Genomic DNA, 13014 nt, shown 5'->3' on the forward strand with positions numbered 1-13014 from the left:
TGTTTTAATCAGTGCTGCATCAGGGGAAAAAGGTCATTTTAGGAATAAAAGATAAATACGAAGTATGAGGTTATTCTACATCTTTTATCCTTTGTTGAAAAGCCAAAACTTTTCTGTAAAAGTTTTGAAAACTAGAACTCATTACTCCTAATTTCTGCATCTACATTTATTTTTTAAACCTATTTGCACAGTTGGTGCTTATTAGGCTACTTTGAATTCAAACTGTAAATTAATTTCCATTGAGTCTTCCTGAAAAATGTAAACATTCGCCTAGGAGAAAATAATCTGTGGTGTTTTCTATATAGTTGGGAACTGAGGTCCCTGCTGCTGTTGAGGTGCAGGTATTCTTTTTTAGGCTTGTGGATGTTGTTTTGTTCAGCAAAACATAAATGCTTGTGAATATTTTTGTTCGTATGTATTCTTCTTTATGCCTTTCAGAATTTCAAATTCATTCAAAATACGACAGTGCTCATAACGTTGGTAGAAATGCCTCTAGCTCTTGTCTCTGGGAATATAGGTACAATACACCAGCAAATCCATTTTGATCCAGTAATGCTGTAATGCTGACAAAACATACTTCAGCATGTTGCAATAAAATCTACCAAACTTCAGACAAATGCACAAATTTGCTGCCTTAACTATGTTTACACTGAGGGAATTTTACCAGTCTAAATCACCAGCTGATGCAGCTTACTATATTGTTAATGTGCAGTTGTATTTCATTTTAATGAGGGGCAATGATATTGTTCCAACTTCTGTGAAGTTGGAAGGTTTCTATAGGATCATTAATTATGGACACTTGTCCAGATGCATTTTTTGTTACTTTTCACCTGGAGTTTTACTCTAGGAGTTAACCTTGACCTGAAGTCAGCATTTATCTTATCTTGATTTTTATGACCTTAATGTATTTTGGTGTATCAGAGTGCTGAATGAGAAAGTAAGAATGATAAAACTACCCAGAGCTAGATACACACATTCTTGTAAAATGCTTGGTGCTCTAGTCCTGACTCAGCAGAGTTAAATGCATGTTATGTGCTTTGTATGGCTGAAAAGATTTTGTGTAAATCGTTGTAGGGRTCACATTCCAGTGGGTGTTCAAAAAAAGATGCAGACTGGACTTTGAAGCCTGTTAAAATAGAGTTGTGGGGTTTTGTTTTTTTAAGTGTTACTATGAGGCTCCCCTGTATCTGTAGTTTGATGCTTTTTAGTATCCACTTTTCCAAGAAAAATTTAAAAAACTATCTTTATTCCTGTAATTTCATTATTTTGCATAGGTATTTGAAATGCAAGACTGATACTGTTTAATATTGCATAGCTTGGACAGTCCAAACATCATCAGGTCACTAGATCTGTCTGCTCATACTTTTAAGAAAGAAAAAATCTTATTAACCTTGACAAGCAGTTAATAAATGGTGGGACTTTTGTGGTCATGGGGCAAGATGGACTGGATTCATGAACTTTTTGGCAGGGAAGTTTGCTGGGAGTGAAGTGTTTCACACAGTGATTTCACACAGTGTGGGATCAGCCCTCCATGACTGGTCAAATTATTCTCTTCCATCACTGACAAGTTTTGTCTCCATTGACCCAAATTTTCTTCTGAATCAAAGACTGCAGAGTAGAAGTATGACATATACTTGTTTTAATAGTGGTCCTTTAATTACATAAGTATTTAATTGCATAAGTTTTATGGATATTTCTAAGCACTAATCTCAATAAAAGTATTTGTATGATAAATTATTTCATCCTTCAGCTTTAAGCATCAAATTTCGGTGCTATCATTCAAGGCTAATCTGTTTTTCACTGCTGCCGTTGGAGGCTATGCTATTTTCAAACTATTGTTTGTTAAGTGATCTTAATCGTGGTCAGGATCCTGTGCAAGTACACGGAATAAAAGAATGTTGTCCACCCCAAAGGTCTTACATAAATGGTAGCAGATGGGTTTGAGATGGGGTCTGGTGTGAGGAAATGATAAGCAGTACTGGTTATTGTGCTATGCAGTCTCTCGGGACATCAGCACCCTGACTGTGGTAAGGGTTTTCTGAATCATCAGAACAGACATTTGAGGGAGGTTATTTGAAAAGAATGTAGGCTGATAAGTCAGTATTTAATTTGTGAATGAAGTTAGGGAGATAAACCGCAAGAAGTAGACTGAGAAGGCACTTTTACAATAGAGAACCAATAAGCAGATAAAAATAGGTGACATGACCAAGCTTCCTTTACTAAAAGCGATAACACATTACAGGAAGTTGATGCCTTTAGTCCTAATGAAGAGAAATTTGGTATGATGCATTTTGTACAAAATAATAAATAAATAAATAAATAAAAAGCCTGTAGGTGTTAGAAAGAAAAAATCTGCATGCCAGTGATGGTTTTCTTTGCCCAATTGAGTAAATGAACCTGAATCTCCATTTAGGTCTTTTTTTTTTTTTCTTCCCCACCCTAGGCTTTGTTTCTTCTGGCTGTTGTCAGTTCTGCTGGATGGCTTAGGGCAGTTCCTCTGTTGAGCAAAGAGTCCTGTAATTATACATACTGAGAAGTTGTACATATTGTACATATAGGCACAGTAGCTTATCCTGTATCTCAATCCCTAGGTTGCAGTGTAGAATTTAAGAGGTTCAGGAGGATGAAATAAACACTTATTTACCATTTCCCCCCTCAAGTGTAAGGGCAGGGATGAGCAATTAAGCTTTTCTTTTTTCTTTATTTTTCCCCTTAGTACTTGAAATCACATTTTTTATAAGAAAATGTTAAATACTTCTGAGGAAAATATTAAGAGATCCCACAGTTTTGTTGTTGCGATGTTTGAATTAGATGTCTAAAATGAAACAAATTGCTAAAAAGCATAGAAGGGAAAAAAAGGCATTTTGTCTAGTTCAACGTCTCTAAAAATTATATGCGTGACCTGCCCTTATTTTTAGCCTCTGTAGCACCATAAGCTTTTCTGGCATACACTGCTTATAAAGGCCAATCATGGGTCTTGTATCTGTGCCAGGGATTTGTTAATTTTTTCAAATGTTTTAAGTGCAGTAAGATCTGACTAAGACAGTGTTACTTATCTCTTGTCTATTAGAATGTCAGTTGTTTATTTTTTGGTTGTTTTATGTAATTTTTAGTCTTACGTACTTTGGAAGTTAATGTTGTTTTTTCTATTTCATAATATTTTTATTTCACTTTGTCAGTTTAAGTATCACAAACTTTCCCACCTCTTGAATTGCAAGAGGTTTTTTTTATCCTTAGGAGTTTAAATCAATAGTTATTTCATTATGTTGCCTTAAATGAGAGATGCAATAATGTTGCAAAATATTATCCTCCTGATTGCCATTCCATTTAATTCAGTAGAAGTCTTATTAAGACAGAGATTTAATTCTGTTAAAGTAAACTTTTTTTTGTTTGCTTATTAGTGATGAAAGCTTGGTAATGCTCTTTGGCAGTTTCTTCTTTGAAATTTTACTTGTACAGAAACAATTATTTCATTTTACCTCCATACAGAATCAGTATCGTTTTGAAGGAACTGGATTTCCAACTATTCCTCAGCTCATAGACCATCATTACACAACAAAGCAAGTCATTACAAAGAAATCTGGTGTCGTTCTGCTGAATCCTGTTCTTAAGGTAATGCGTACATTCTAAGTATTCTATTAAGCTGTAAGTATCCTCAGGTTTGTATTATTATTTAAAATATGTTTCTTGTGATGACAAATGGAAATACTAAGTAGGTTGTAGAATACAGGTATATGCTATTAGGTCAGTAATTCGAATACTGGAACTATCTCAGTTGCTGGCTTCTGGACAGATGAGAGTGCAGTTTTCTTAGTGTTTTTTCTGGCATGCAAATTCTTGGACGATTTTTTCATTCTTGTTCATAGTTCTGTGACTCTCCATCTTTTTCTGAACTTTTTCAGCCTGCTGTACTCTGCTCAGTTTATTCCTTCAAAATCACACTCCATCCTAATTTTTATAATAAATAATTGCCATCCTAAAAAAATGGCATTCAGAGTCTCCCAAAACATCCTTCCCCCCTGCTTTTCTATGCTTTTGGATTTCTCATTTGGACTCCACTGTTGACTAAATAACTGAAACTTAGTTCATAAAGGTGTAATGAAGAAGTTTTCTGAAGGAAAAAGATAATCTTTAAGTGGTAAAATTCTCATAAAGCTTCGCAGAGTTATCACTACTCACGGTTTCATCCCTATTTTATGTATCATATATAAGGTAATGATGTAGACATGGAAACAGGTACCATCCCACCAGCATCATTGCAAATTGGGAATAAAAATTTGCTTTTTAATCAGTAAACTATTTCACAATGGCTTTCAGAAGAGAAACAAAAGGGGATTGAAATGTTGAAATATATTACAATTTAGAAAGCTTATTAGTCTCCTTGTTTTCTTCCAGTATTTTTGTGGTTATTATCTATTCAGTTCATATTTCATTCATAAACCAACTCTTTGTAACTTAATCTTTCCAACTATGTGTTAGCCATATATGCTTAATGGAAAAGAAGATTGACTAGTTTCAAGCATATGTAAGGCACCTCCTACATTCTACAAAATTTTAGCATAACAACATATAATTCAGAGTTAGTTTCATATGCCAAACTCCTAGATCTTCTTCTATAATAATCCTAAGAAATTCAAGTGTATGTTCTGTTCTTCTCAAAATCAATGTGTTGTGTTTACGCTCTGCTTACTTTAATTAAAAAAAAAAAAAAAAGCAGGAGTTACTTTTTAAGGTGAAAGACTAGTTTTCTTCACGCTTTTCACACCTTATACCTATTCTCTATAAGGAATATATGTTCAATGCATGTTTTCGAGGACTTTTCCTAACTTTAGGTAAATGTATGGAGACAGCTCTGATCACATCAAAAGTGAAAGTTATTTCTTCTAGGTAACTTTTAAAACTGTGAATGACCTTCTCTTTTAGTCTGCTTTGATTATAAAGATAGTGAAAATGTATYACCTCTTACCTGAATGGTACATTGTGGTCTAGCTGTGAAGTGCATTTATTCTGCTTATTTTCCAGGGAATTCCAACATTTATTTAAGTTGATATGTAGTGGGGGTTTAGTTCTTTATTGATAAATATTTTCTCTATTATATATAAATTTTAAATTTAAATAATGGGGATTTGTAAGTATGCATTTTAGGTTAACGTCTTACTGATTACAAAATTGAGATTTTAATTATTGAACATAAAGCACTGCTTTAAATTCATTATTGAATATATGGGAAAGCTTAGGATTTTATTTTTGATGTGAGAATAATTGTATTTTGATATGAACTCTTTAGGTTAAAAATAAAAGACTGTCATATCAGAAGTGAAATCTTTTTATGTCTGTTTGTGAATTCCTTTTGTAATACTGTATTTTTAAAATATTTAATGTCTTATCTCTTCCCTGTTTTTTTTCTTTTCTGGTTTTGGATAAGGTATGTATAACAACAGAGTTCAAGCACTTTTCAATGTGTAAAAGTCTTTGAGAGCAGGTTTATTTTAGCAAATGTAAAATGACAGTGTAGTATGGCTACTGCGTGCTAAACAGGGTCTATTCTTAGTTATTCTCTGTTTGTTAAGATAGGACAGGTCTGGAAAACGTCATCTCTTCATTCTGTTGTTTACTTTGAATGTGGGGAGCTTTTATGTTCCTGACGATTTTTGTTTCATTTTGGTAACTTAGTTTTTTATTATGCATAGTTTTATGTAACCATGCGTAGTTAAAGAATTTTTCTGGTACAGTCCCAAGTCACTTTCTTGATCATTTCTCCATTACTGTACTTCATCTCATGCCCTCTTAGGTGTAAATGCACATATGCATTGTCTAAGATCCCTTGGTGATTACCAACAGAGCCATACGCAGATGTATGATTTTGTGTGGGGGATCTTTTCAGGTCTCAAATCAATGCTGCTGTTAATGCACCTAAACATATTATAATGACCTTACAAAAGGATTGAGGGCCATTTTTAAAACAGATTTTTTGCTCTACTACTATCACCATGTGCCAAGGCAGTGTCCTATTTTTCTGGTTTCAGGGTAAAAATAAAATAGGCCCACTCTCCTCTGGACTTGTTAATTTGAGTTAGTTTTAGTACTAACTAAAACTAAAGCAAGTTTTAGTACTATGGATGGTGCTAGTCTTTTTTTCTTACAACCAGCTGGTAATTGCTTGCAATTGTAGTGATGAAGTACTTTGTTCAGGTTTTCCCAAGTGCTGCAAATAATTGCCATCCATCCGTAAAATTCCATCGTTCTGGCTCTGTATTTGGTGATATGACTTCCTTTGTTCTGATGTGCTTCAGTCTTAATATTCAAGAATAATTCCTTTCAGGTTTATGAATTTTTCAACTTTCATCCTGATAGGATACATGAAATGATGGAAAGGATGTCCATACTGGTACTGGCAAAAGAGTGCTAAAGAGAGTAGTTGGTGACAGGAAACTTCATTATATGTTGATATATGCACATGTTGATATATGCATATCACATATAYTGTTTGTATGCTTTCAAAAATATGATCTGAGAATATGATAGCTACTCACACCATGTGTAGAATGAAAAACAATGTATAATGCTCTTGAAGTGCTTCAAGGCCAACATTTTGAACCTAGTAAGACAGTATTGAAAAGTATGTTAAACATCTTCAGTTGTTTTAAAATAATTATTTTAGAATTGTTTTAACTGTTTTAGAGCTTTGCAACAATTTTTTTTCTGCACTATGATTTTGTGATATTTGTTCTCCCATATGATCAAAATCAGTTATTGATAAAAGTACTTCAGAATTAAGCAAATGAGTGTTTTGAGCTTTTCTTTTTGATTTCCATGGCTTTCATATAAGGAAGCGGAGACATCTTAAGCATACTTATTTTTGGCAATGACACATGTACTCTGACACCAGGGTTGGGGGTATTTTCTGCATTGTGCTCTATTATCAGTGTGTCTTTGATCATTTTCTTAAAATTCCTTTGACATTTGTAAAGACTCCTTTTTCTATCTTCCTGTTACAGCTGCAAAGCAGTCTTTGACGTTTCATGCAATCTTCAATCTTTTTATGTGAATTGCTGTCCCTGTAATAACTTATTTAGAAAGTGAAAGTTAAGTATGACAAAGAGCATCAGAGAAAAAAATATGCTATGTAGTTTGCTTCTGCTTTTCTTTCTCTCTGCTATCGTTTATTCTTCTTTACCATATTAGCAAAATTAGTGTTCACCTTCTGTGACATTGTCCTTGAAAGGAACACTCTTAATTGTGCCACAAAAGGCCTGTCCCACATCCTGTTTCATGTAGACCAAATCTGCCTGCTTGGAATTTTAATGATATAGAAATAATAGAATTTAAATTAGAAAAGCCAAGGGCATTAAGAAGATATCTGCATGTGATTTTTTTTTTAATGGAAAAGCCTCTCATTTATATTTATTTATTATCTTTTAGAAAAAATGTGCTTTATGTTCTTCAATTTATTTTTGAAGGAATGACTAGTATGTAAAAGGCCTCAGAGTAACCTCACYGCATCCCCAAGGTCTTTATTAATGGAAAAACTATTCTAAACATACTAAATATATTTTAATTTTCTAAAATGTTTGAGCTCATGTTGTGGAATTTTTTTAATTTCCTGAAATATATTTCATACACTTAATAAGAAATCTATATTAAGTTGTGGATATATTTCAGTTTTAGTACTAGAAAATAAAATCATCAAGGAAATGAGAAACAAAATTTTTACTTGGATGCATCTGCATTAACATTTTAGCTCAGATCAGAAATAAGCTTTTGAAGCAAATCTCCTGACCATCACCACTTAGGATGCTATGTTTCCATCACTGAGCAGTCTGAAAGGATGCAAAACTTGGCTTTTTTGAGCTGAAACAAAACAGGAAGATGCACAAGTGCTAGTGGGAGTTCGGTCATCAGAACCAGGGGAGACTTAATCTGAGAAAATTCCCTGCCCTCCTAAATGTATCAGTTCCTCAGCACCAACTTCACTCTGCAGATGTGCTACTACCTCACTAGTTGCTACTGCCTTTGTTTCCTCTGCAGCAAATTAAAATTTTGAGGTTATGAATTTCTCAGGCTGTGTATTTGTTGCTAATAGCTTTCATTTACAAGTTCTGAATCTTTTTTTTATCACAAAGAAGCCTATGAAATGACTTCAAACATTTCCTGCACATGGGAAAAAGATATAGAAATGTAAAGAATGTTGATTAACCTGAGCAGAAATGTTAAAAGAAAATAAACCTGCACGGCTTGGTAGCAGTAATTCAAATATTGATGAATAAAAGTCTGCAAATGACATGAGAATTCCATGTGGATCTGATAGTCAGCTGCCACATAGGATATATTAATGAGTTACCCCTGTGAAAAAATAAGTTAGAAGAAAGAGAAGTTTAAGTGAGAAGATGAAGGTGGACAGATTCTTTTTGATAAAATGCCCTCAGAGTTCTGACATGACCCTGATTTTTTTCAGTCACTGTACCATTTTGAGTTGTATTTTGTATTTAGGATTCAGCCAAATTTAACTTTGAGATCAGCTTTCAAAGATTGAAAGCATAAGCAATTTATCTGCTCCATCTCTCAGCTTGTTGTAGTATCACAGAACTGGTATTTTCTCCTTTAGCATATAGTTAGCATACACTTAACTTTTGGTTAGCTTTCCATGGATATTTTCCTGATTTTTGTCTCCCCTTGATGCTGTTTGGTTTTGCAGGTGTTTTGTTTTGTTTCATTTTATTTTTACAAACAAGCTGAACTCCAATGTTGCAGAGAACATGTGTGCTTGTGGTGCAGGCAACACACCTTTATCAGAGTTGTGTCTTGTCAGGCCAGCAATGTTGAACTGGAGGAATTCAAGGAAATTGCTGAATAGTCTCACTTCCAGGCAAGCCTTCTTAGGCATGCTGAGAAAGAGAGGCAAAGAAACATTGCTCAATTAGAAGTTCTTATCTTGTGGCAGGAAAGTATTAAGCTGATGAAGAGGGAAACAATTGCATTAATGGGTCCTGCCTATTCAGAAGATCATTTGTCATGAAGACAGCTGTTTAAGGGGCAGGGATCACTGCTGGAAGGAAGAAGCAGGCTATAACAGTGAACAACTTGGTTGTCAGAATTTTACATGGGTTAGGTTTGTAGCATCCAAAGTAGTATGGTACCCACTCATCTGGACACACATGGTACCCACTCATCTGGACAGCCTCACAGAAATGCTGAGGAGGACCTTTTGGTCATAGTCAGTATAGGCTGATTTTTGACCCCAAACTGTAATTCTTATGGCTGTGATAAGTGTCTGATGTATACGCTTTTGAATGTTAAAATATGTCTTTCATTTTCTTTAAGGAAATTAAATACACAATGAGAGGAGAGAAATTATATTACCTAAAAGATAAACTGATTATCGTGAATATGATCATTTTCTTAAACATGATTTGAATGCAACTATCTTTTGCCACTCATTTACTGTTCAGTATCATTATGGTCATGCAGAAGACCTATTATTCTTATGCCAGGGAAATCAGCAGTATTTTTTAATAGAATAGCAGAGTTCAGGCAGGTTTTGGACATTCATATGAAGAAGGAGAGAGCCACGTCACTGTGTGGGCTGTGAACTGAACAAAAGGAGTCATCTTGAGCACAGCAGAAAATAACAAATAACATTAGATATGTTTTGACAATTTTTTTTCCAAAAACAATTTAAAAGTGGAAAAAATAAGCTGAGTTTATGAAGCAAGAGATGGAAGATAGAAATTTTTACTAAAAATAAAATAAATATGTTGTTAAGAGGGAAAAAAGTATTAAATGGAAAATTTTGGAGTAAGAGAGTTTTTGGGGGAGAAAACTATTAACTGGGAGAATAACCTCCTTCAATTAAAGCATCCTTCAGCAAGCAGTCATTTGGATTTATCAGATTTTATAAGTAACCTTCTGTATATACATGTGAAGATCTAAGACCCACCTGCATTCTGAATTTATGTAGTTTTGTGGGTATAAGTCAGACCTTTGTGGAATACCTGTAAAAAGTGGGTCTTTGCACTGGAGGAGTTGCAGTGTCTTCATCACAAGCTGTATAATCAGAGCCTTTAATATAGCACGGTAGTAAAATTTGATTAGGATATGGTATGATTACAACAGTGAAATTCCTTTTCTGCTGAAGTAGCATCCTGATTTTTTTTATGGATTCTTACTGCTTCCCAAGATTTGGGATTCCAGTATTCTATAATAATTATTTTTTATCAGATTTTAGTTGCAAACTTCATTTCTTATTTCATGTAGGTGTCTAATTATGTTCTTAGTTTTTGTTTTTACTGGTGCAGACAGTGTGACTTGTATAATACAAATAATACTTGCATAGACTGTGGCTGACAGGTATAAAAATTACTCAAATGCAGACTCTTAGGCTAAACAAATGCAGCATAGATTAAGAGTAAGAATTTGAATCTGTGCTTTTAGATATCTTTGTAGAGTTACAGTTCTACACTATGAGTTACTGTGAAGTAGCTTTCGATATGTATTCTGTCGTCCCTGAAAAATTTTGACTCCACTAGCTGCAGTGGAATAAGATGTTAAAAAGGAGTGGGGTGATGTAAAGAAGAACCAGGGGAGCGGACCTCTCTTGGCTATCAGTGACCTAGATTTCAAAACTACTATAGATTTTAAAGCAATCGTGAGACTGATGGTCACTTTTTTCAACAATGATACTGCAGCAGAATTCTATAAAGCTATAAATTCTATAAAGCTTTTTTCACCTTCTCTACAGAAGTTGTCTTTATTCATGTTTAAGCACAGGTAACTTGAAGCATATGGTCTACCCAAACCATATTGTGCAAAATAATTATTTTGGGATAAAAAAGGGAAGTTATTTCTTACCGTTTCAAAACAACATTTTATTAGAGGCTCGGAGGGATGGCCAGGAAATGTTTTGCATTCAGATCATAAAGACATGATTAATATGGACAGATTCTTTCTACGGATCAGCTGAAGACATGCAACCTAGACTTTTTGCTTTTGTTTTCCTGTTACAGTGTGACCAGAAGATACCAGGAAAAAATTGATTTAACACAGGATTGTTGGCAAAGGCTGTAGGCTTATGAAATAAGATTTTTGATTCCCCTATATTTGTTCAGGCTGTTTTGTTACTAAGTATTTGCCTTCCTGATATATTGATGGCTTCATCTTTGTATTTGACATTGCATAAGTACTTAAACTTATTAAAAGAAAAAATCTTGTTTAATTCAGCTGCAGTTTTTGAATGCAGATTTATTGTTTGGAGTTTTTTTGATTTTTGTTGTTGTTCATAATCAGGAATGTCATTTGATACAAGTTTTATCAATAAGTAAATATTTATGTTGAGATAAGTTACTGTATGTCTATTAGGAAAATGTGCCAGATGCTTTAGCAATGTGTCATTGTTATGTTTCTGCTTGGGCAGAGGACAGTGCTGAACAGTTGTTTTCTCTGTCATTAGAGCTATTAAAATCTGAGTTTTTTATATTAAATTACTGTTTAGGTTGTCATTGTTAAAAACTGGACAATTTTAGTATTAAATGCTTACTACCTGCATAAATGTGTTTGTAGATTAATGTATGTGGAGCTTCATGGGATTGCAGGAACTCATGTGTTTGTTACTATGGGTGGCTCATTTGGAATTTATAGTGCTTTACACCAGTGTATCTTCACAGATTCTCTCAGAAGCACCTGAGATTTATACCAATATATATTGAAAAAATAAGAAAATGGCAGTTACATGGCTTGGAGGCTAAAAATATTGGATGCAGATTTCACCAGCAAATCCAGTATCCATATTAGTAACAGAATGTGATATTTAGAGCAAGTATGTTTCCCCTCAGGAAGATCATCCTAACTTAAAAAAGATCCTGCAGTGCTTTGAAGCCAGCATATGTGTTCTCATGGAATGGTCCTCCTGTAGGAGAGTTGCATATGGTTCGTGGATTCCCATCAGAGCCCTTTCCAAGAAACTTGCATGGAAGGTGATGGCATCACAGCAAACTCTCTTGCTGGGTGGAAGGGAGTTAGAGAACAGATGACTTTTTCTGTAGGTACAAACTTTGGTGTACCTACGCCTTCTGTGGAACTGCTGACCAGGATATGCCACTCCCTTTGGCTTGTCATTAACTTCTCTAGACATAAGCTGTCTTTTATATTCACATACATGGGAGAAAATCTCAGGAATATGTAGTTTTCACTTTGTGTGTGTGTGTGCATAGAAGGGCAATAGACTTAAGACTTCTTTATATTTAAGCATGGTGAAGAATCTTACTATTAAGTAAGATTTAATATACAGAACACCAAGGATGAACACCTCTAATGCTTACTAATAAAATGAATGTTATGGCAGTCAGAATATATTTAGGAGCATACAAATTGCCTGTGAAGATTAGAAGGTATGGTTTCTCCATATGCACCATTTACATCCATTTCTTGGATCCATAATGGGCCATCTAATGTTAAGCATTTAGGTATAGATATTGAGTATGAAAGTAGGTCAAGTCGAAGCTGGGTGTCAAAGTGAAGGAGTGATTTCTGTTATTAACCATTCCAGAATTAGGGCATGTAATGGCCTTGTGTAACTGTGGAAGACTTCACAATGAAAAGAATTGATTCTGTATTGACATATCACAGCAGTAATTATGTATTCATTTTAATAGTCCATTTAGTGTGGGACTTTATTTTCCTAAAGGACTTTAAAAGCACATTAACTCCTGTGTGTGTGTGTGCGCATGTTTTATGCTATGTATTTATTTATTAAGAAAAGCCAAATGTGTCATATAAGTTGAAAGACAGACTTTGCAGTGAAAGAGTAGAAATTAAACTCTAGGGGTATGAGTTACATGTCAACCTCTAGCACGTATTGCGCTTCGGCATAAGGCAGGTCATTTTTGGTAGAAGGGTCATTGGAATTGGATTCCTACCTACAATATGTTTATATAGGTGGAGCAAGGTTTAAGTCATGAATGTACATAAAATTCTTTAGGAATCCTSTAATAGAAAGCTCTAGAAGTGCAGTTTATTGTT

At 34.3% G+C, this 13014-nt stretch overlaps 1 protein-coding gene across 17 annotated transcripts in view; it reads left to right on the forward strand.

Moving 5' to 3' along the window:
• Positions 1 to 13014, forward strand: part of FER (FER tyrosine kinase) — a 190023-nt gene that overhangs the window by 84533 nt on the left and 92476 nt on the right. For 14 of the 17 annotated variants that reach the window (XM_026062246.1, XM_026062241.1, XM_026062244.1 and 11 more), the window contains one exon: positions 3490 to 3612. In XM_026062246.1, the coding sequence (XP_025918031.1) occupies positions 3490 to 3612 (123 nt within the window). Of the gene's footprint in view, positions 1 to 3489; positions 3613 to 5425; positions 12684 to 13014 lie in introns of those variants that run through there. The other 3 variants (XM_026062256.1, XM_026062258.1, XM_026062259.1) reach the window with 3 other exon arrangements.

This window comes from Apteryx rowi, unplaced genomic scaffold (assembly GCF_003343035.1).
Source record: "Apteryx rowi isolate R43461 unplaced genomic scaffold, aptRow1 scaffold_19, whole genome shotgun sequence".
Lineage (NCBI taxonomy): Eukaryota > Metazoa > Chordata > Aves > Apterygiformes > Apterygidae > Apteryx > Apteryx rowi.